Genomic DNA, 24815 nt, shown 5'->3' with positions numbered 1-24815 from the left:
AATATCTAACTCTATCATTGTGGGAGCTGAGTATGATGTAGTGGCAAAAGATCTCTCTGCTCTAATGTCCCTTTGCTACTCCATTCAATCTACTGCAATATTAATCAAATATATCTTTTTTTCAGTGTAGAATGAAACCGCAGGGAGTTCACTTGGCATTGGATGTCTCTATTCTTTTCTCTTTAATGATAGAATTATTCATTTTAATTACCACTATTAGCTAGTACTCTTAATTAGCCTCTGTATTTATCTTCTTCTTTTTTTCTGGTCATCCTTTTATTTTCATTTTCATTTTACACGGGTCTTCCTTAATTAACATCCAAATAGTACGTTCTTGTTTTATTATATTTTAACTTATATATACTTCTTGTTAATGTTGAAGTTGATTAGAAGCTGTATGGTTGGCAGTTAGTGTGAAGTGTAAGTATGGTTCAAAGGTGTTTGAATAGGTCAAAGGAGTCAGTTGTCTTTATTATGTGTGTTAATTGAGTTGGTGGGTGGGTTGTAATTAAAAGCCGTTTATATAATATGTGTGTATCATGCATTGCATGACAGTTATCCAGTGTACTTTATTTTCAAGTGCAATTGCAAGTATATATATATATATGTTAATATATATATATATATATATATAGACTTCTGATCATGGTTCTCGATTAAGAACGAACAACAGTTAACAAAAAACTTGGTTAATATATCCATTTTATTATTAAAAACCACCATAATGTCAATAATTCAAGACTGTCATGCACGCATGACATGAATAATTAATAATTAGTTTAAACATCTTCCTTGATAGCTGAACTATAACCAGTCTGATCATCATAAAACTTAGACCACAGCATCACTCCTCCATACTTCCCTGACTTCTTTATCAACGGCAACACCTCCGACGTCAGCTCCTCCACCTCAACAAACCCCACTCCCGGCGGCCTCCTGCGACGCCGGCAAACCCAAGAAATATCTTCTTAGCATTGATCTGATCACTAGTCCACTGTTCCCATGCATCACCAAAACCCTTATTACCACCAGACTTGAACTGACACTGTGGATTATTATAGAATTGCACCCAAACATTATCAAACACTCCGGCACTCAGTGCTTTTCCGACGAACTTATCCGGGAACGGGCATTGTGGCGCCGCTGTCAAGATTATCTTCGATTTGTTTCCTTTACTACCACCGAAAGACGATAAGGATCTTGCAAGATCATCATAGTGATCACCATCACCAAGTTCGATATCAAAATCAACACCGTCGAGCACCGCATCACCGAAAGGCCTTTCGGAGGAGGACTTGCCGGAGAGGAAGTTGTTGAAGATATAAAGAGCTACTTGCCTTGCATCTTCTTTGGAGGATAGAGAGTAGTCACCTAATGCACCTCCAATGGAGAGAATAACTTTGATGCCTTTGGCTTGGCATGATTTGATGTCTTTGTTGAGACTGGTGCACCCGTTGGAATCATCAGTGTTGCAGTGGCCGGCGAGGTCCAGGTTTGGCTTCCGACCATTGCCAAATTTGTTGAGGAAACTGATGTTTATGAATGCATAGTTTCCAGTTGCGCATGTTTGAGCCAGAGTTCCTTCTTTATCATATTGGCCCCAGTATATAGTAATGCTTCCATCTCTTGCATGAGAGCTTGTAAAAAGAGCTTATGCAGAAGAAGAAGATGAAGAAGAGGAACCAGCGAGCCATTGTTATTCACTAATTGGTAATTAATTAGATGAAGAATTAATGTGAATGATGGTGCATGGAGTGTATTTATATTGATCAATATGTTGTAATTAATGGAGATCGAGTGTATATCTTAATTTGTAAACAAGAATAAGACGTACAGAAGAGTCTTGCTCTTCAGTAACAGTACTCATTGCAGTAAATTGACTAGGCAGGTTGTATTTGTACTGCCATGTTCAGTATGTATTGGTTGATGGCATCTGCAAGACTGCAAGAAAAATTTCAATAGAATAGGTCATGCATGGTTTTTGGAGATTTCTCATATGGTGACAGTTTTGATATATTAATTAAAATCTCTTTTCAATTTTTAATCTTTAAAAAAATTCAGTTGATGATTTTGGTATATTACATGTCTATATAATTAATTTAGAAAAAGGTAGGAAATTAATTGGATTGAACTTATAAGCGATGACTTGGTTAATGTTTTTGACTCATGTACGTGATTTCTTGCATCTCATGCAATGTCAAAATAATAATAAACATCAACGGGAGATTAATTGTTGATTAATAAATTAATTTTAAAATATTTAGCCTGTGTGTTTATTGACATATATAGACATAATAATAAACATTTGTTGTGTTTGTTCATTTGATTTTTTCATTTGGGTGTAGACATATATGAACAAAAGAGCATGTTTGTTGAATTTTTATGATTGATCATGCATACCAGCCTGGTCTGATCTTATGATCATGACTGTCTCTTTTGTTTAGGCAGAAAGATGATCTTAAACACCAGGCAAATGGCACCTTCCCTTAATTAAAAAGACATGAACGAGTTCTTATTAATTAATTGGATTCTTTTTGTAGGAATCATGCGACTAGCTCAACGGTAATTACCCATACTTGTGATAGAGTTTTTCGAGTTCAAATCTCTCATATTACAATTCACATTTTTGGTCTCCCTACAAGAGTTTTGTGTGAATACTTACTCGCTTTTCCCTTCCAGATGTTATATGGCAGAGGTTTATCTTCGATGGCAGTCCAAGTCATCAGTAATTGGGACACATCCGTACCCGTTTATCTTTCATTTTGTCGCTTGTCGACTTCGTTGAAAAAAAATTGGATATTTTGTGCAATGGTTATTTAAAATTTATTTCATTTAAAATTATGCGTTTTATTGAACTTATATAGGATGACAAAATCAATATGAATGATCAAAATAATATCAATCTTATGGTCATTTATTAGAGATACACATCATAGCTTGTATGAACCAAATATTTCATGATACTACAAATATAGGTAGGTTTCAATATGAGAAAATCAATTTCAATATATTTTTAATTTATATATCATGAGTACTTTCATCTATCATTGAAAATTATTTGTGATCTTAATTTGACTCTCAAATGGTGTCTCCAGTCAGTGCTATGTTTCACGTTTAAAAAAGAAAAAGGAAAAGAATATGCATGCAATACCTATAAGTCTTTGTCCTGAAATTAAAATTCTTTTATTAATCAATTTTTTAAAAACAAAATCTTGTTTCATTACACACTTGTTTTCAATATTACTCGAAAAAAAATATATATATATATATATATATATAATTTATTTATAAAGGAAGACTCACTTATATATTTTCATGCAAAACTTTGAGTAAATTTGAAGTTAAGGATAAAGTGGTATATTAAATAGTAAGTGGGAATCAAGCAATAATATATAGTGACTAGCTAGTCTTCATATGCAAACGTCCGCAGTTGACTCACTTGTTTTTCATGTGAGACTTTGAGTAAGTTTGAAGTTGAGGATAAAGTGGTATGTTAAATAATATGAGGGAATCAAGGAATAATAGTGGATAGATAATCTTCTTATGTAAGAGTCTTTGTTAATTATGAAGGTGGAGGTGAGGAATGAGGATTCTTAAAGTGGTGGATGATTGAGGATCTTGTTCTATATATTGATTTATTTGGATCAGATCGAACATGTTCTTTTCATTAATTTCTTTTGCTATTTTTTTGGCAAACTTAATTTGTGTATATATCCCTTGTTATGAAAGGTTTAAGTCAAGCTCACCAATACTCATTTGTTCTGTAAAAGTACCAACTAGATAGGTACACTATGCTTGCACTAGTCTTAGCTTAGGAGGTGGCATTATGTATATCAGTATATGTTGTTTTTTGTTCACTATAGCTAGCTATCAAGTGTTGCATTATTAGTTATCTCTCTCAAAAACAAAAAAACAAAAACAAAAACAAAAGTGTTGCATTAATTATTAGTCTGTACGTGATAGTAGAATTAACAGGCTCGCTCCCTGTATATCCTTGAACTTTCTTCTTGTTTTTTTAAGGAGACTTTTGAATTAAGTTATCAAATGTTCTCTATATAATATTCATGCTTAATACAGAATTATTTTATTTATTAAAAATAGATATATGAAATTGTATGCGTATATATATATATATAATTTTGATTTGCATGGACTTGATTAAAGCATTCATTTATTAACAGGATAAACACCAAAGGAAAGGGTAATTAAATAATGGCTAGCAAATCAATTATTGGAGGGTAAATTAAGTTGCTCAATTTATCATCTTAATTATATTTGACTTGAATTGCTTCTTCTCATATATTTGTTAATTAAGTTGCTCTGTATTTTGATTTGCAGTGAGCAAAAGCAAGACAGGAAGAAAGAGAAAATGAAACAAGTTGGGAAGGCGAAGTCAACCGTCTGGAGACACAGGCCTGCCCAGCTACAAGGATAAAAGAACTACTCCTGATCAGCAGTGTGCACCGAATCGCCGATGAAATTAGTGGGTCTAATGCCCAGGAAGTTGAGGGAGCGCTTGATCCTTTGAGTGGCCTCAGTGGTATCCCGATGAAGGTTCTCTAAATCTGCTGAAAGCCAAGAAAGCAGATATTAGCGGACTTGTATAAAAATTGAAATAATAGGTAGGCAAGTAAGGTTAAAAAAATGCGATTGCTTCGCTCAAGCCAAAAAATTCCAGATTATGGCTCTAGAACAAAGGTCCCCAGTGTTCGACGAGAGGAAGTTAATCGGGGGATCCAAATGGTCCAAATATTGAGATCATCGAGGATGGGGAAGACTCAATATCAAGGTTTTGTCTCGAAGAAGGACCAAATACACTCCAGCGATTTGCAATCAAGAAAAAAGATGTTCCACTGTTTCCGAATTATTATGACAAAGAATGCATGTGTCGGTGGCATTAGGATTACAGCCTTTTTTGAATAGATTATCAAGAGTAAGAATTTTGTTTTCTCTGAACAACCAGCAGAATAAAGTGATTTTGCTTGGGGATTTGGATTTCCAGAAATGAGGATCTGGATTTTGTTTAATATATCAAAACTGTCACCATATGAGAAATCTCCAAAAACCATGCATGACCTATTCTATTGAAATTTTTCTTGCAGTCTTGCAGATGCCATCAACCAATTAATACATACTGAACATGGCAGTACAAATACAACCTGCCTAGTCAATTTACTGCAATGAGTACTGTTACTGAAGAGCAAGACTCTTCTGTACGTCTTATTCTTGTTTACAAATTAAGATATACACTCGATCTCCATTAATTACAACATATTGATCAATATAAATACACTCCATGCACCATCATTCACATTAATTCTTCATCTAATTAATTACCAATTAGTGAATAACAATGGCTCGCTGGTTCCTCTTCTTCATCTTCTTCTTCTGCATAAGCTCTTTTACAAGCTCTCATGCAAGAGATGGAAGCATTGCTATATACTGGGGCCAATATGATAAAGAAGGAACTCTGGCTCAAACATGCGCAACTGGAAACTATGCATTCATAAACATCAGTTTCCTCAACAAATTTGGCAATGGTCGGAAGCCAAACCTGGACCTCGCCGGCCACTGCAACACTGATGATTCCAACGGGTGCACCAGTCTCAACAAAGACATCAAATCATGCCAAGCCAAAGGCATCAAAGTTATTCTCTCCATTGGAGGTGCATTAGGTGACTACTCTCTATCCTCCAAAGAAGATGCAAGGCAAGTAGCTCTTTATATCTTCAACAACTTCCTCTCCGGCAAGTCCTCCTCCGAAAGGCCTTTCGGTGATGCGGTGCTCGACGGTGTTGATTTTGATATCGAACTTGGTGATGGTGATCACTATGATGATCTTGCAAGATCCTTATCGTCTTTCGGTGGTAGTAAAGGAAACAAATCGAAGATAATCTTGACAGCGGCGCCACAATGCCCGTTCCCGGATAAGTTCGTCGGAAAAGCACTGAGTGCCGGAGTGTTTGATAATGTTTGGGTGCAATTCTATAATAATCCACAGTGTCAGTTCAAGTCTGGTGGTAATAAGGGTTTTGGTGATGCATGGGAACAGTGGACTAGTGATCAGATCAATGCTAAGAAGATATTTCTTGGGTTGCCGGCGTCGCAGGAGGCCGCCGGGAGTGGGTTTGTTGAGGTGGAGGAGCTGACGTCGGAGGTGTTGCCGTTGATAAAGAAGTCAGGGAAGTATGGAGGAGTGATGCTGTGGTCTAAGTTTTATGATGATCAGACTGGTTATAGTTCAGCTATCAAGGAAGATGTTTAAACTAATTATTAATTATTCATGTCATGCGTGCATGACAGTCTTGAATTGTTGACATTATGGTGGTTTTTTTTTTTAATAATAAAATGGATATATTAACCAAGTTTTTTGTTAACTGTTGTTCGTTCTTAATCGAGAACCATGATCAGAAGTCTATATATATATATATATATATATTAACATATATATATATATACTTGCAATTGCACTTGAAAATAAAGTACACTGGATAACTGTCATGCAATGCATGATACACACATATTATATAAACGGCTTTTAATTACAACCCACCCACCAACTCAATTAACACACATAATAAAGACAACTGACTCCTTTGACCTATTCAAACACCTTTGAACCATACTTACACTTCACACTAACTGCCAACCATACAGCTTCTAATCAACTTCAACATTAACAAGAAGTATATATAAGTTAAAAATATAATAAAAACAAGAACGTACTATTTGGATGTTAATTAAGGAAGACCCGTGTAAAAATGAAAATGAAAAATAAAAAGGATGACCAGAAAAAAAGAAGAAGATAAATACAGAGGCTAATTAAGAGTACTAGCTAATAGTGGTAATTAAAATGAATAATTCTATCATTAAAGAGAAAAAGAATAGAGACATCCAATGCCAAGTGAACTCCCTGCGGTTTCATTCTACACTGAAAAAGATATATTTGATTAATATTGCAGTAAGATTGAATGGAGTAGCAAAGGGACATTAGAGCAGAGAGATCTTTTGCCACTACATCATACTCAGCTCCCACAATGATAGAGTTAGATATTTCATTTTTTTCTCTTCATTCATGAAGTCAATGGTTTGGTCCATACATGATAGGCTTATTTACATGTATTTCTCCAAATTCAACCCAGTCAAAGATATCGGTGCCAAATTAAAGCTGGTATCTGGCAACAGAGCAATTAAGGCTGCACTGCTTGAAGGGCTACCTTATGCCAAATTATTGATCATGTCTGACTATATATATATTAATGTAATTGTAATTTATAAATGTCAAGGCCTTTCGATGTATCCATGACTACTTCAATTAATTAGTACTATCATCTGACATAATAAAAAGCAAAGTTCCCCAATTTTTCATAGCTACTAATTAATTTAATGCTGTCGTAATTCACCACGTATTTTTGTTGTTTTTATACATGACTACCGTGCAATAAAAAAATTTATAATTAATGCCAATTAATATCAAGTGTAGTATATATAATGTCAATTCAGTCGGTCACTTAATTAATTTCTTCAGTTTTGAACTCACCTGTATATGTAATTAACTTACATGCACGCATGCATGAACCTTAACCAAACAAACCAACGAAAGGCCGGCCTACATATAATTAATTCGTTAATCGAGCAAATGAAGATGACCTTCTTGAACCACAACCAAACATATAAACGACGCTCGAACTTGGATTCAAGATCACATTCACTATTATTACTCTGCGTACGCTCTCATCCACCAGCTATATATCCCATCAAATCTCACAACTAGACCTCAATTTTATATTGCTTTCTGCCCATGGCCATGGTTAATTAATTATACTCAGAGTATAATTAACCAATTGATGCATGCATTTCAGCTTTAGACGCTGACATGCAACCATAATCAGATTTCCGGGCACGCAATATTACTTAATTAATTAAATATCTTGGATGATTAACTTAATTGGGATATGCCTTTTAATATACCAGATCCCGTGCATGAGAATTAATAATGTACGTGTCTATATAAAGGACCAGCTGCTTCTTGCTTTACATCATGCATGCATGCACAATTAATTAACCAAACAATATATATAGTTCTACTTGATTTGTTTGTAATTAATTAATCATGGCTCAAAGCGAGAAACTAGGTGTAATGCTGTCCATGTTGGGTGTCATGGCCTCACTGTTTCTCATGATCATCATTCCAAGATCTGACGCAGGCAGCATTGCAATATACTGGGGACAAAACGGCAACGAAGGAACTCTCGCTGACACCTGTGCAACTGGAAACTATGCTTTTGTCAACCTGGCTTTCCTCTGTGTCTTTGGCAATGGCCAAAACCCACAGCTCAACCTGGCAGGTCACTGTGACCCTTCCTCCAACAACGGCTGTGCCGGACTCAGCCAAGACATCAAATCATGTCAATCCCAAGGTGTCAAAGTCATCCTCTCCATCGGCGGTGGCGCCGGAGCTTACGCTCTCGCATCCAAAGATGATGCCAGGCAAGTGGCCCAGTACCTCTGGAACAACTACTTGGGAGGTCAATCATCTGATCAGAGGCCATTAGGAGATGCGGTGCTTGATGGTGTGGACTTTGATATAGAAGGTGGCAGCCCTGCTCACTATGATGATCTGGCCAGGTATCTCTCTGGTTACAGTGCTACTAAGGGTAGCAAGAAGGTGTACTTGACCGCAGCTCCACAGTGCCCGTACCCGGACGCGTGGGTGGGTGGAGCTCTTGACACTGGCCTGTTTGATTATGTTTGGGTGCAGTTCTATAATAACCCTCCGTGCCAGTACCAGTCTGGTTCTGTGACTAACCTTGATGATGCTTGGAAGCAGTGGACGTCTGGTATCAAAGCTAAGAACATATTTCTGGGTTTGCCAGCTGCTCCTGATGCTGCTGGGAGTGGGTTCATTCCGGTTGGAGATTTGACTTCTCAGGTGTTGCCATCGCTCAAGAGGTCTGATGTGTACGGTGGTGTTATGCTGTGGTCTAAGTATTATGATGACCACACTGGTTATAGCTCTGCTATCAAGCATGACGTTTGAAGTTTCTTGCTGATCTGCTCTGTGCTCTGCTCTACTCTGCTCTGCTCTGCTCTGCTCTGCTCTGCTCTGCTCTGTCTTCATGTGGTCTTTGTGTTTTCTATATTATCATGAACTGGTTAATTTGTTGTGTAATTAATCGAGCTTTTGCTTTAATGAAAAAAAAAGTTGTGTGACTGTCATTCTCAAGCGGTATAATTGGCTTGATCTCGGTGATTTCTTTTTTATGCAGAAGTTGATAAAACATTGTATATTAATTATTAATAGGTGATAACAAAGCGAGCACGTAAAATGAATAAAAAAAAACTAGATACAAAAATGAATAAAAAAAGTTAAAAATTAAAAAAATTACTAAGATGGTTGTCGAAAATAAAAACTAGATACATTTTGGAAAAGTGGTATCCAATGATCTATAAATGTATGTTTTTGGGTCAACAAAACCACCCGGAGTGATTTGATGATGAAAACAAAACTAGAAATTAACATTATTCTCAAAGCTCCAAATTTTGAAGTCAACCGAGCCAAGGAAAGATTTTCTCAAAGAGCACTGCTGAGACAGCAGAAAATAGTTACCCACAAAGGTGAATAAAGAGGAAAGAAAGCTAGGCAGCGAATCATGAACGAACAAAGAAGGTTATGATGTGTCAAGTAAAAGATCCGACTAGAAATTCTGTGGGGCTTCATTCCAAAAGGAAAAGCAAAACCTTATCTCGCAAAGACAAGGGAAAATACAGGACTAGAACTCAAGCAAGATGTGTAAAATCCCCACCCCAAAAGAACAATTTTCTTAATGAGGGTTGTGATATAAGTACCAGATGAGACCCCTACAATGTCAGTTAAAAAGAATAACTTGAGACCAGTAGTATGACTAGTTAGAGAACCTATACCACCACTATTTATCTAATAGAGCCTTGTCAAAATCTTATGGTTTAAGCATACCCCAACAAACCCTCTTAATTACAAAATTTGCACAGCAAATTCCATACTTCAAGAAGGAATCACTAAGGACCAATATCAGACCCCATGCTAGAGACAATCTCTCCATACCACTTCTTTTACATGAATGACCCAACTTGATAGACAAAGGATTGACATCCAATAAAGATCACTCTGGGCTCTTCGATCACCACCGCTGACCGCTGAAATTTCTATAGTGCAATAGGTTTAGCAAAGAAATAACGCACAAAATAAAGTGTATGAAAATTATGTATCTCTACAACAATAGATTCAACTGCATACATTATTGCATTTCCACTAGCCACCTACCACGTGACACCTATCATAATGCCGTGACCATATCTTGAGTTTAATGAAATGTAGAATATGGATATACAAAAACAGAACCCATCCCAATGGCAAGGCAGAAAAAATTAGATTGTTAAGTAATACTACTCCCAAACTCCTTAATATAAGAACTGATCCCAGAAATATCACAAGAATATCAGGGAAAAACCAGCTTTTTCTTCCCCCTGGTTCATTTTTTTGCCCACTCAGCATCAAACAGGAAAACTAAACAATCAGCGCTAAATCAGTCGTAGGAATTGAAACGGGGATTATGATGGCTACTACCTTCACACATTCTGCCTACCAGTGTATCAAACAGGAAAACTAAATGATCAGCGTTAAATCAGCCATAGGAATTGAAGCAGGGAATATGACGATTACTACCTTAACATATTCTGCCTACTATACCATCAAACTAAACCATCAAAATAAATTAAAAAGAGATGCCTGGACCTATAAACCCAAAAAACAAATGGCCATAATGAAGGTAAGAGCCAAAGCTTTCCAATAAGAAAACATAAATAGAAAATTTAGCTTTGTTGCGGGTGCTCCTCCTTTGAAGGCCGGCGAAAATAGTACCTGATAAATATTTGCAAATGACAATGTTAGAATTGAAAGTATTTAAGAGAAAATGTTGAGGCTGTAAAAAAGAAGGGAAGCGACATCAACAACCACTTACACATAGATTTTAATACCATGGATTGAAGCATACTTCCTGAGCAGACGTTCCACGGTATACCACTCTGAACGATGGGATCCATCTTGGTAGCCAATTCGTGGCATATGAATAGATGCTTTGGTAAATTGGACAGAACAAGAGAAAAATCAACACGGGAATGAATATTCATCAATAGCAAAATTATTTGCTTGGGTTTTCTGAAAATGAAGCATGGAATAGCATAAAATAATAAAGGCCATAGGGCTCATATAGATGCAATCCTTGCACTGAGCAGACTAATGGTGCTATGTATTACCAAATGGATGGCCAATTAGGAACATAACCTTCTAAAAAAATAAATTTGACACTCACTTCTTTGCCTATGTGAAGCAAATCCGAGGTGATATGTTGAAGCAAGATGTATGTAGGAGATATTCAATTTCATGCAAACTACACTACAATCACTGACCACTGAGACATCAAAGTCAGTTGCAATCAAAATCACCATAATGCTCATCTCTGTTTCATATTCCATCTCCAGACCCCAAAACTAGTGATGCCTATTCTTTAATTAGGAGAGAATGGAAATAATTGTATTTGGTTTCGTGAGTAGATGACCAGGTCTACTCAGGACACACAGTGTGAAAAACATGGCTACAAAGCTAAAATTGATGACATGCTGCATCCATATTAAAATTTTAAGCATTGCGGCATGCGAAATATTACACGGATGCCATACATATTTTTACAACATAAATAGTTACTTATCCCAATTCATAAGCCTTTGTGGTTTTAGTGTCACAAAGGCATCAGCATATGAAGATGAGATCACTTGAGATTGTAAAACGTGACTACTGATGAGGAATTTGGTTTTACAACAGATACAGGTAGAGACGAATACCGGATTGTTGAGCAGCCGTAAAGGATGCCTTGGCCAAGCATCGTTCTAAATCAGGCATTGAGATGTTGCTTCGTGGAACTTTCCGTCTAGGATTATATGATTGAACAACAGCTAAGGCCACCAACAAAGGAACAGCTGTGGTTGTATTACTGTCACCATCCAAACCTAGTAAGACAAGCTCAAAAATTAGGGAAACTCTAAATTGGAACTCCGCTGCATTTTAGTTAATTCGCATAAAATGAAAACATAAAAGTATGAATAGCAACAACACAAATGAAAGAAGAAATGAGATTGAAAGATAACTGGTCAAATGAATCAAGTGAAGATCACCCATATGCAGATCACCGCACTCGAAAGCTTGACGATAGGCATCCGGGATGCTTGAAGAAAGATTAGCAAGCGCATCAAACATCCCTCCTCGACCCCAATTTCCAGAAGTATCTACACAACTGATGAGAGAGTTCAAAGGCATCATCAGTATCACAACAGAAGAAAACTATGTTGGAAGAACAGGAACAAATATAAAAATAAAATACATAAAGAGACAAGGAGCTCAAAAGCTCAAGGGAAAACAAAGAAAAAAGATTTAGGAAATGGGGATTTGGCCATACTTAGAACAATGCATTTTCCCAAACTTCATAATAGAAATTACCTAAATATTATTGCAGGCTCCAACGAGCAAATGCTTGATGGCTTGGTACAATCTCCATACACAAATTGGACAGATCCTGAATCAGCTACAATTTGATCATCACCCATATGATCAGGATCTTTGACAGCTAATGACTTATAACCTAGAGCCTCCCACTTTGCCAACTTTTTTTCTGCTGCTTTCTTTTGTTGAGCTTCACGGGTTGGTTGTGTTTCATCCAAAACATTTCTTCTCTTTCCTAGGGATAAAGCTGAAGCTTCAATGGATTGTGAAGCCTCTCGAAACTTCTCAACCCAAGATGAATATGCTGCCTCATCAAGTACGGAGTCAAACTTGGCGGAATCAGAAACACTTCTCATAAGTTCATTATCGAACAAATTAACCGGATTAATTTCGAACCTCTGCCCCTCCTGGGATGTCTCATGCTTGCGCATTTCAATAACCTTATTAACCATCGCATTCAAGTCAGCAATATTTTTTTCACTCAAGTTTTCAGCAGTAACATCAGTAGGATCAAACATCTGCAACCCAACAATGAGAGATCGCATGTCAACAGCCTCACCAACAAGTTTTCCTCCTTTCTGAGTATCATCCTTTTGGCCAACCACATTGTTGCTGAGATTCAGTTTTCTTTCTGCTCTCCTCATGATGACCTAAGACAGAAATAATTAGATTTACGATTTCCAAGAAAGATAATGTAACTAATTAATTCATCTAACATTGCCCCTTTTTTTCTGCTCCTGACCTCCTCAATTGAATGTTCTGTAACCAGATTTATGGATAATACATGATTCATTTGACCAATACGATGCGCTCGCTGTAAGGCCTGCTTGTCAACTTGTGGATTCCAATCTTGCTCATAAAATATAACCTAAGTCATAAGCATATGTCATTAACAAACAGCGAAGTAGCTAAGTAAATGATGATGTTTGTAAATTAATATGATATTAACATAATGAAGGTTCTATTTAAATTCTTGCAGTGAAGAATTTCAGAACAAAATTGATTTATAGCATCATTCTTGTGGACCTAACAACCCAAATAATTTGGGATTTTAAGAAAATAAGATATCAAATTTAATACTCAGACTAATTGCACGTTGTTCATGTATGCAATAATCTACAAATGATGTCCTTGAGCATGCTAATTAGTTGATGCTATTGTGCAGATTGAACAACAGAAAACTAACAATAAAAAGATGTCAAATTATAAATAATCAAATCAAAACAATCCCAAAAAAATTCGGTAACAAAAAAAAATGTTATGCAAATGATCTAATGTTTTCTAGTTAAAGCAAATAACTGAGTTTTCAAAGTTGGTAAAAACTATATAACATAACATACTTGTCTTGTCAATTTCTGCATATTATGTAACCAAGACGTAGTTACACTGAACTTTGGAAATATAAACAAAAAGGTATTCATCAGCCAACAACCCCAAACTTGGGGGAAAACAATGGAAAACTATCACAAAAGAATGGATTTAAAATCTTGTAAAAAAACTATTTTCATTATGGCCAAAACAAAACCAAAATCTGGAAACCTGACCTTGAAACCAAAATAATTTTGGTTTTCCCTTCACCCAAGTGAACTAAGCAAGCTCCTAGTTCTAACCACAAACAAATTAAGAAAGCCCCTATTTATATACAATAAATATAAAATCATTCGAAAAATGAAAAGAAATAAATGTTACAGTTTATGTGTATGATTCTACATTGAGTTCTCCAGAAACTCACAGTGTCTGCAGCAACAAGATTAAGACCAACACCTCCAGCTCTAGTTGAAATCATAAAAACAAATGCATCATTTGAATCTGCAGCAGGTTTAACAGGGCCTTCAGGTGGTTGCAGGCTGAAACTCCTTATTGCGGCAAAACGTTCTTCAGCACGCACAGAACCATCAAGGCGCTCGTAGGTATACTTGCGCAATTCTAAGAAATCCTGCCCGGATCACAAGAACACATCATAAAAGTTGGTAATGGTAGGAAACTGTAACTATCAGACTTGTCTTTGAACCCAAGTGAAGAATAGCAAAAGACAAGGACCTGTAGAATATCAAGCGTATGGGTCATCTGAGCAAATAACAGAACACGATGCCCTTCAGCACGCAATCTCTCAAGTAGCTGGTCCAAAACAATGAGCTTTCCGCTGGCCTAATGATTAAAATGCTCCAAACATGTGAGTTATAAGCAATAATGACCAGGACTTTTTCCATGATAAAAAATTGAGACGCAGAAAACTGAGCTTGTGCATTCAGATATGAGAGTCACCACTTCATTTCGATTCCTCAATTGATAAGAGTAAAAATTATTTTGGTTATAGACACTTAACTAACAGGCATTATCATTTATTTCAATATTACCAGAATCAAGTGCTCTCCTTCTTCATATGGCTCAGGTTCAATGCCAATGAACAAGTAGGGATGGCTGCATGCTTTTCGTAGTTGTACTACCTGAAGCATAATTTAAAAGTAGGAAATTAAATGCCAAGTTACATAAAATTGTACATACATGCAGTTTTCTACATCGATCTAGCATCATTTATCATTCCATGCATTTCGGCCATTAAGGAACGAAATAGACAATGAGTAAGCTTGTGGAAGAAAGACATATAATTACAATCAAAATATGAACAAGAAGTTAAAAAAAGTATAACACATGGAAATTCAAGTATAAATCATTTAAATTATGGAAAAAAGAAATATAAGTACAACCAAATTTGAACAAGAAGGCAGAAAAAAGTGTAACACATAGATAGTGTCCATCAGATTATTTTCATGCCTGAAAACAAGTTTGGCTTTCTGATAATTCGTGGTGGATGACATAAAATGCAATTTTGGTCAACGCTGCATATTGTTTAAGAACTAAGTTCACAAAAGTTTAGCCTGATGGTAAAAATCAAAGAAACAGTAACAGCAAGTTGATTAGGACTCTTAAGCACACTTGGTTAACAGTTAAAGGATCCTAAAACATTATGTGCCAAAGAAAAAGGCTCAAACAAACAAAAGAAAAAACTCAATTAGCTTATTTGATCCAACAATCAGAACTATCTCTAACATAGCAATTAATCTGGACAATATATTAGATAAGACATTATATGCATTAATGATGAGGAAAACTTAAAACATAGCTAAAAAGAGAAGTTGAAAAATTGAACAACAATATTCTGTAAAGATTGATGGCTGGGAGCTCCGGATGAAAATGCAAGAAGTGTTGGAAGTTCCCTCCTCAATATCGACATGTAGACCTTCTTTTGCAGTGGTACTAATGGCACCATCCTATACCACAATATGGCAAACATACTAACATCAATACTCAAATAAAGAAAAGCAGCAGCTTCTGAGATTCTATAAACAGAAAGTTCAGTTAAATATTCAAATGCATAACAGTTGAGAATCTAACATTGTAATCTCAGTAAGGGGAGGCAACATCAAAGTTCCACTCTCAACAAGCTGCCTCTTAGTTCTCCTCAGCATGAATGCTCTTAGTATATGTTTCAGAATTTTGAACTGTTTCTCAACTCCATCCGCATCATAACCTATCCAGTAAAAAAAAATTAAAAAATTAAAAACAAATAATCATATAATCTGGAATGTCTCTTTTATATGAAACAAAATATGTAAATGTGAACGATAATGAGGAAGTCCAACAAGAAAAATCTTCAATAGATCTGATGCCAGGAAGGAGTTCAATCAACATTCATAACATTATGGACAAGAATACCAGACTCCCCATTAACAGCTAAACCAAAATAGCAAAGGCCAACAACATGAATAACCGGGCAAAGACCAACTATATGAACCTTAGATTTTCTATACAAAAAGAAAACAATAAGATGCAAAAACAGACAAAGCCACAAAAGAAGTGAAAGGTGCATGTTTCATATGAAAATGATCAAGTTGGCTTTCTCCTGATACATGCAAGTTTTCCAAAAAATAACGCAGCTAGAAATAGGTGCCTCATGACCACATCTTTATGTGGCAAGTTACAAAGAGGAACATAGACATTTCAAGGGTAAAATTTATGAAAAGACAAGTTATGGTGTTAAGGAAATGGTTTCCTTGTCAAGAACAAAGATGACATGTCATAAAATGACAAATTTAGTAAATATGTACCAAACAAATTTCCATATCAAAAAGGTCTTTCATGCCTAGATTTGTGAAGTCAAGAACAGAATTTAATCAAGGAAAAGTATATGGTGTTAAGGAAGTGGGTTTCCTTGTCAAGAAGAAAACCAATGACATGACAAAAAAAGACGAATATGCACCAAAGCACTATCCAAGTTAAACAAGTCCTTTCATGCCTAGATTTGAGAATGTCAAGCCCTGTAATTCAACGGAAAGACAGCCCCTTTCAATCTTCATCCTGCATATCTTATCTCAGCTCCACAACGAAACCACAAGCACCATGATAGTTAGCAAACTATATGTTGCATATGATCAGTTGCAAACCTTGTTCAAAAACAGTTAAAGGTTTTCAAATGTAACACCTTGCCATGAATGCAAAAAATTCATTTTGATGTGGTAGTAATTATTAATCCTTGAAGGCAAAGAAAACCATCACACACTTAAGTAACCTGTTGATGAACTTCTATCTTCATAAAATGTAGAAGTGAACTGCTCCAATGTTCCAAAAACAGCGGGCATACAAAAGTGCATCAAAGCCCATAGCTCAGTAAGATTATTTTGAATAGGAGTTCCTGTCATCAATAAGCGCCTTGGCATGATGAAATTTTGTTGAAGTACTTTATATAAAACCTGCAAAAAGAAGTTAAGTATAAGTGATTTACTCTTATATGGACTTGAAACAGCAAAATTGATACCAAGAAGTTCTGCACCAAAGGGTGGTTCTAAGTTACGCAAGTGTGATAAATGATATGTTGTCAAAAGTTCACAGAAAATGCTTTTTGACAATCAAAACAATTAATTGATCACAAAATATTTGCAGAACAGAAAAAACAGATTATTGCCACAAATCACTTTTAAAGCGTACAATCTCAAAATGCATCACCACTTTCAGTGACACATTTAAGCAGGCACGAGAAAATGGAACTGAAGCTCAAATCTTACGCTAGAAGGGTTTTTCAGGCGCTGAGCCTCATCAATTACTGCATAATGCCAAGGAATTTGAGAAAGAAAATCCTGATCGAGCAGTGCAACGTCATAAGTGGTGAGTAACACATCAAAAGGCAACTCCGTTTGTCCCTGTTAATGACAGGAGGAAACAAGAATACCATATGAAGGCAAAATCTTTGCATATCTTATTAGTTAACCAACAAAAGCAAGCAAACCAACAACAACAAGAATTAGAAAATGACTAACATTGATTGATGGAGGTTGCTTCTGCACATGCTCATGCATCATCCTCCTAAGATCACGCCGGCGTTCTTTGTCACCCAAGTACCTAAGTACCCTTAAAATCGGGCAAAACTTGGCAAATTCCGACATCCAACTATCCGTGACACTCAGAGGACACAACACCACTGGAAAAAAACAAAAAAAGACAGGCAGGGGTAAAATAGCTACCAAGAAATTCTAAAGCTCATCGGAGATAAACCAAGACTCACAGAACGGCCCCGTTGAGATGCCATTGACCTTCAGATAGCTCAACAAAGACATCGCCTGTAGAGTCTTTCCAAGTCCCATCTGCGATTAAACCAAGAAAAATTATCAAGAAATAGAAATCGGATCATGCCTAATACTGGAGTTCTCCAAAGCAAACCCCAGCCCCACCTCATCACCTGCGAGAAAGGCAATATCACAAGAAGAAATCATCTAGAGAGCGAGATGCAGAGAAGGTTTGGGATCAGAGAGCATACCAAGAAGGACGTTGACGCCGAGATGGTACCTACGGAGGAGCCATGAAACGCCTTCGAGCTGGTGAGATTTGAGACTAGCAGTGACGCCGAGGTGCGCCGGGTCCAAGAAAGGAGTTCCTTGTTCCCGTTGATCACTCTGGAGGACGATCTCAGCGGCAGCGAGGAGACGCCGGGGGTACTCCATCTCCGTCATTGCGAGCTCGGCCATTGCTGAGCTGCGAGAGCACCGGTGGGTTTGTTGCCTTCTTCGGATTCTACTCGTTTTTTTTAGTTTTTTTTTTAATTTAGTAGCAGTACTTGTTAAGGATCAGAAGTGCTTAATTTATTAAAAAAATAATTTTGGGTTTTTTTCAAAAAAAGCTAATCCAAATCCATTGACAAGTTACTTTTTTTAATATATATATATACACACAAATTAAATTCTTTTTGAAAAAAATTAAATATAAACTATAATAATAATCCAAAAACGTGACTTCAACATGAGGAAAAACAAGAACAAATAAAAATCGAGATATAAAAATAAAAATAAATAAAAATAACTGACCGAATTAAAGGGTAGTCACTAGGGATGGAGTACACATTGACACTATCCACACAAAGCACACAAAAAATAATAATAAATAAATAAAAATAATAAAACAACTGATAAAATGAAATCCACCCTCTAATATCCAACGTCTTAGTTATATCATTATTTCATATTAAAACTCCCATAAAATGAATATCTATGTAATGTCTTTCACAATTTAAAATATAGAATAATATCAAAATGGCAAATAAAAAAACTAAGAGCATCTTTCAAAAATAAAAATTATAAAATTAAATAATTATTGGAATATTACTCTTTTTAAAAACGTTTATAAAAAAATAACATTCTACCTCATGATTAAGCTATGTGACCTCTAAATTATTTTTATCACCCTTTCTATTTGATTTGTATTAATCTGGTCAAATAAAATTTTATATTATTGTGTTGAATATTATCACTGCAAAACAATATTTCATATTAATAAACTCAATTTTTATCAAAGTACAATTCAAATAAGCTTGGACCATTTGTCTGTCGAGAATTACCTTTTTCTACTTCATTATCACATCCAGGAGCGACTGAACTTACTGAAAAATATGTGGAGTTAATTGTATCACTAGTTAATTGTGTAAAATTTTTCACCTCAACGGTCAAGTCATCATGTATGCAGGAGACATTGTCTTCAGTGTCCACAAGGCGTGCTGAACAGGCATTTTGAAAAGCTGATCCAGTGTGACCTCCGTCTAAACGCATTGAGTCAAGAGCAAGAGATCATCTTGGAAACCCCGTATTTTGAACCTCATTCCCGTGTTTTCAATAATCCAGATGATAGCAAGCCTTATGCTTTTGATAGTACAAAAGATGACCTCAACACCCGCTTCTCGGGATTCCTTGGAACCAGGACATCATGTAATAGCAAATCCACATCATATTCAAAAAAAAAACTCTTTAAAAACTAAAAAAATTGATAAATCACTTCAATTAAAACTAAAAAAATACAACAAACACCACCAATACTAGTGAAAAAAAACAAAAGATGAGCAACAAAAAACACCATTAGTTGTGGTACAACTACTACAACATAACACAAAATAGAGGAAAAATAAGCTTCCTCTAAGGCAACTCCAAAAATCGCGCTAGCATGTGCTCTATTCTTGATTCTAATTTTATGTTAGAACCCTGCAAACCTCCTCCACCTGAGGTCCTAAGAACCCCAGGCTTCACCGAATGGAAGAAATGGAGTCTTCCAACTTCACTTTGGACCCCTTTGTCGTTGTTGATAACCAAGACAAAAGCATATGATTAATCTTCTAAATAAAGAACATGTGCTAGCACAATATTAACATTAAATATGCAATCATTTCTAGCAAGCCAAATATACCACATAAGGGTCTTAAGACTAAATCCCACATGTCCCTACTTGACAGCCTCACTAATGACCTCCAAGATCCCCGTACATGTCGCATAAAAGTAGGCGGGTCAGGTAGCTGTAGAAGACACATGAAGTAGTCTCACACTTGTTTGACAAAAGAACACTGGATGAACAAATGGTCAACAGATTCTATGTCAGAGTGGCATAACACGCATGTTGTTGTTGGAAGCTAATTACATCATTTTTTTACAAGATTATCTAGATAGAAGATTTTGTCTTTCCACACTAATCACCTAAATATGTTGATTTTCTTTGGGCAAGTATTACGACAGAAAAACCTAGCAACCGAGCACCGCAAACCTCTATCATTTAAAAAGTTATAGAATGACTTTTATCGAAAATGTACCATTCTCTATGAGCATCAACTGTTTCTAATCTCTCAATTCACCGATCGGTGCCCTTGATCGATTTCTATAATACAGAATATCCAAGTTCTCCATGAAGGGAGCCTCCTCCAATAGGTAAGCGAGGTCTCATACTGTGCCATTAGGTCATTGATTAGCTAAGAATTCCTCAAGCCACATGTACATGTGCGCTCTTCCATTGGGCCATAAATCTTTATAGAAAAAAGTATCCCCACATGTATTTATACTTTACAAGATGTAACTTTTTAAGACCATCAGACAATTAAATACCTTTTTCCAAAAGAATGATACCTATTTATCTAGTGAACATGTTCTAATGAGACAAACCGTAATTAAATTGGACGACGATGATGCCCCTATAAAAAAACTTTTAACATAAAAACACTTCCCTGTCTTATTTCCAAATCAAATATCGCATTCTAGATAAAACACTATATTCCTAAAACTAGTTTGATGCAATAAATTTATGTCAACATAATTATTTAATATAAAAAATCACCAACCCCTGGCAATTCCACCAAAGACAGATTCCACAAAAAGATAACTTTTAAAAACCATAAAAAAAGGTCAATTTTTAGATCAAAGAAGAAGTCCTTTTCAGGCAATACAAAGAGGAGATTCATTATACACAGATGAATTAATTACTCCTAACCTAGTGAGTTATTGAATAAATTTTAATTTATTATTTTGACTTAAATTATACACTGCTCAGAATTTATTATGCGGTCCCACTGATCGATCAAATATGCTAACTTTGGAATTTCTGTCGGTACATGAGCAAATTATTTGTGATATTATATTAAATAAAAAATTCATAAATTCTTTCGATAAACTGCACTTGACAAAAACTCATCCATTTTTTTTATAAAATAGATAAAATATAAATTTATTAGAAAAAAAACTCACCCCATTTTAACATATATCCTAAAATTAATTGAATTTCAAAATAACATTTTTATTAATTCATTATTTTAAAATTTAATTATTATTTAAAAAAATTGTCATTATAGTTTTTCTAACACATTTTCTCTTGCTGGTTGTGAGCTCACCCCGGGTGACTAGGTTTAGTCACACCACAAGTTTGTTATATCTGAAGTAAAAAAAAAATTACAAAGAAAGATGAAAATATTGTATGTCCTGTAGAAGAATCAATACCAAATTACTATGGTGATGGCCTAAGATCTGTAATGTGGGGGAGGGGTGGGGTGATGTACACCAACATAAAGAAGGGGGTAAATTTTGAAAGATAAAAAAAAAATTAAATTTATGGGGAATGTATCAGGTATTTCCGTATTTGTTTAAAAAATAGGAATTTTTGGAGGGTGGTTGAAAATTTGAAATCAGTCAAGAATTTGGACTTTTGGAATTCTCAGGTCATTTCCCTTGTTAATTAAACAAAGAAAGTATCAAGAAAAAGATAGTACCCCCTTGCATAGGACTCCACCATTTAAAGATAAATCCTCAAATGTCCAAAGTTTCATCATAAGTTTGTCATTTCCCCGGCAAGCATCCCACCGAAGGCCCAATGTGGCATCAAAAGTTCTTTTTTTTTAAAAAAAAATTTTATTTTAAAAAAAACTTATATAAAAAAGGTCAAAGTGGCATGTAAGCGGTGATGGTTAATGATTTCCTAAAAATTTATTAATAATAATTTAAATAATATTTTTTTAAAAAAATATATCTTTTTCTAATAAAATTAATAATATACAGATCAAGATCAAGAGATTTAAATCGAAAACTCGACTCAAAGTGATGCTAGAAGATTAAACGATAACCAATAATCTTTATAATATCTTATTAATATATATTAAGATTTTTTTGGAGATTAGAACCAAATATATATTAAGATTTTTTTGAGTTTGAAAAAATGTATAACGATTTTTTTGAAGATTTAAAAAAAAAAAAAGATTTATTATGCAATAACAATGACAGTGGCAATCTCGTAATAAAGTAACTATTAATGTCCCATCTCAGAAGAAGAAGAAAAATCCTATATAAGCAGCTCAAGATGCTCGTCTCTCTAACGGCCAGGTCCTTTGCCAGATACCACCAAATCATGCAATCCGTTTCCTCCCTCTCTCTCGCGTTTCCCACCCTTGCTCCGGCGACGAAGCATCTCACCGCCATCGCCGGATCCTCCCTGATTCCATCCTTCAGCTGCGGTCTCCTATGGTGCTACCTCATCCTCCCCTTTCTCCGGCCAGAACCCTCGGGCGAATCGGCGGAGGAGGCGTATTGGGATTACCAGTTCCTCTTCGCATCCCAACGATCAGAGTCTCCAAATCCGATCCTCCTCCGAATCGTCGAGGGTTCAGTACCCGCTGACCTTCCCCGGGGATCTACTACCTTATCGGCCCCGGTCTCCTCTCCGACGATCAGGGGTCCAGCATCAACCCTCTTGATGGGCATGGTTACCTCCGTGCCTTTGATTTCTCCGGCGGGGATTCGGTTTTGGTACTCGGCCAAGTACGTGGAGACGGAGGCGCATAGAGAGAGAGAGATGGGGGAAACGGGGCGGTGGCGTTTCACTCACCGGGGAACGTTCTCGGTGCTGAGAAAGGGGAAACGGGTGGGAAACTTGAAGGTGATGAAGAACGTCGCGAATACTTGCGTGGTGAGGTGGGGTGGACGGTTGCTGTGTCTCTGGGAAGGCGGTGATCCATACGAGATTGATCCCAAGACACTTAGGGACTATCGGCACCGTTGATTTGATCCGAGATCCTGATCCCAAGGCAGGGGATCATCGATCATGGCCCGGTGAATGGAGAGATTTCCGGGACTTTGGAATCAACGTCGCAGCCCAGCTCCTGAAACCCATTCTTCGTGGTGAGTACTTTCAGCTTCCTTCCTTCACTGTGCTTTAAGAAAAAAAAAATATATATATATATATATTAAATATCCTCAAGTATATATAATAACAAAAAAGCAATAATAATAATTTATGTGTTTTTTCCATGGGATTTAGTTCATTCATGGTAAAAATATAGATACGTTGAAAGATCATTTTTGTTGCATATTTTTTAGATGGATAAAATTTATATACCAAAATTTTGTACTGGGTTTTTATCATGTGTTACACCTCCAGCTCATAGAGGGAGGGAGGGTAAAGGCATAGATGTGTTGAAAGATCGCTTTTGCACGTTTATGACATGACTTATCTATATTTTGTGTAAAAAAAAACAGAAAAAAAAAATTGTTCATCAGTCATGCCTTGGGCATTAGAGTGTGCATATATAAATATATATTAGGGTTTAAATCTATATATTTTGAGGTTTGTCTAGCTAGCTAGCTGTGGCAAACACAAGAAAAACAAGGCTTTGAGTAAGAAATAATTAAAGAGATGTTGTTTTGGTGGTAGGGGTGTTCAAGATGCCACCAAAGAGGCTATTGTCCCACTATAAGATAGATGGGGAGAGAAAGAGGCTCATAGTGCTCGCCTGCAGCACCGAGGACATGCTACTCCCCAGGTCCAACTTCACCTTCTACGGTATATATTTCTCACACATCACTTAATGGCGAGCATCTTTGTAGCTTTGCTTCTTGTCTCCAAGTTTATAAACATTGGACGCCATTTACGCTTAAGTAGTCAACCAACCAATGAGAGTTGGCAAGTGTTTGTGCCTTGGTGGACCACCTTGCATGCATTTTATTTTAATATTGCACCACTTGCATATTCGATCTATTCTATCACGTCTTGAATAATTTCTTTATATATATATATATATATATAAATATGGGTGAATAAAGAGTTCGATGGTGATTTTGAGCTGAAACAAAGGAAGGAGTTTATTGCGGAAGACCATCTCCTAATACATGACTGGGGCTTTACTGATAGTTACTATGTCCTTATGGGCAACCGTATCAAGCTTGACATGCCTGGTATTTTACTATCTTTGTATATTATATTATTATTAGGAAGTCTACACTTCAATTCATCATCACAAACACTGAGATGGAGCCTATTTCATGTGCACTACAAGGGGTCTCTTGTAGCAGCATCAGGCATGGCACCTATGGTGTCAGCGCTGGCGCCTAACACCCGGCACAACTCAACGCCTATATACTTGCTACCACGGTTCTCTGCTGACCAGCAAAGAGATTGGAGGGTGCCTATAGAAGCTCCAGGACAGCTCTGGTCAACT

The 24815-nt window shown here is 36.1% G+C and overlaps 3 protein-coding genes and 2 pseudogenes across 4 annotated transcripts; 3 read left to right on the top strand and 2 right to left on the bottom strand.

Annotated features, from left to right (window-relative positions):
- Positions 1-738: 738 nt before the first annotated feature.
- On the bottom strand, positions 739-2723 carry LOC120255469 (annotated as a pseudogene).
- A 2524-nt stretch (positions 2724-5247) lies between these two features.
- LOC120255472 (acidic endochitinase-like) lies at positions 5248-6357 on the top strand. The gene has a single exon (XM_039263290.1). The coding sequence runs from the start codon at positions 5354-5356 to the stop codon at positions 6263-6265; it is 912 nt and encodes a 303-aa protein (XP_039119224.1). The 5' UTR covers positions 5248-5353; the 3' UTR covers positions 6266-6357.
- A 1700-nt stretch (positions 6358-8057) lies between these two features.
- LOC120255471 (acidic endochitinase-like) lies at positions 8058-9249 on the top strand. Its single transcript, XM_039263289.1, has one exon. The coding sequence runs from the start codon at positions 8114-8116 to the stop codon at positions 9038-9040; it is 927 nt and encodes a 308-aa protein (XP_039119223.1). The 5' UTR covers positions 8058-8113; the 3' UTR covers positions 9041-9249.
- A 1397-nt stretch (positions 9250-10646) lies between these two features.
- LOC120255470 (probable helicase CHR10) lies at positions 10647-18621 on the bottom strand. Of its 2 annotated transcripts, none has more exons than XM_039263287.1 (17): positions 18348-18621; positions 18262-18269; positions 18096-18174; positions 17851-18011; positions 17599-17733; positions 17097-17286; positions 15932-16067; positions 15690-15807; positions 14893-14982; positions 14576-14683; positions 14268-14471; positions 13278-13403; positions 12533-13185; positions 12184-12329; positions 11881-12045; positions 11001-11115; positions 10647-10900 (listed from the first exon to the last, which is right to left on the bottom strand). In XM_039263287.1, the coding sequence occupies exons 1-17, from the start codon at positions 18553-18555 to the stop codon at positions 10852-10854; spliced, it is 2691 nt and encodes an 896-aa protein (XP_039119221.1). In that variant the 5' UTR covers positions 18556-18621; the 3' UTR covers positions 10647-10851. The 2 variants fall into 2 exon arrangements, with proteins under 2 accessions (XP_039119221.1, XP_039119222.1); XM_039263288.1 differs by having other exon boundaries at positions 17106-17286.
- Positions 18622-22633: 4012 nt separating this feature from the next.
- LOC120255468 lies at positions 22634-24808 on the top strand (annotated as a pseudogene).
- The last annotated feature ends 7 nt before the right edge of the window (positions 24809-24815 follow it).

Source organism: Dioscorea cayenensis, unplaced genomic scaffold (assembly GCF_009730915.1).
Source record: "Dioscorea cayenensis subsp. rotundata cultivar TDr96_F1 unplaced genomic scaffold, TDr96_F1_v2_PseudoChromosome.rev07_lg8_w22 25.fasta BLBR01001020.1, whole genome shotgun sequence".
Taxonomy (NCBI): Eukaryota; Viridiplantae; Streptophyta; class Magnoliopsida; order Dioscoreales; family Dioscoreaceae; genus Dioscorea; species Dioscorea cayenensis.
This window is presented reverse-complemented; position numbering and strand designations above follow the sequence as displayed.

Bases quoted from the DNA above. Each gene is read 5' to 3' on its own strand.
- LOC120255472 (XM_039263290.1), top strand. From the start codon at position 5,354: ATGGCTCGCTGGTTCCTCTTCTTCATCTTCTTCTTCTGCATAAGCTCT.
- LOC120255471 (XM_039263289.1), top strand. From the start codon at position 8,114: ATGGCTCAAAGCGAGAAACTAGGTGTAATGCTGTCCATGTTGGGTGTC.
- LOC120255470 (XM_039263287.1), bottom strand. From the start codon at position 18,555: ATGGCCGAGCTCGCAATGACGGAGATGGAGTACCCCCGGCGTCTCCTC. The intron at 14,983-15,689 runs GTTGTTCAATTT...ATTATGCTTCAG, and splicing joins ATCAATCTTTACAGAATATT to GTAGTACAACTACGAAAAGC. The intron at 13,186-13,277 runs GTCAGGAGCAGA...TTTCTGTCTTAG, and splicing joins CAGAACATTCAATTGAGGAG to GTCATCATGAGGAGAGCAGA.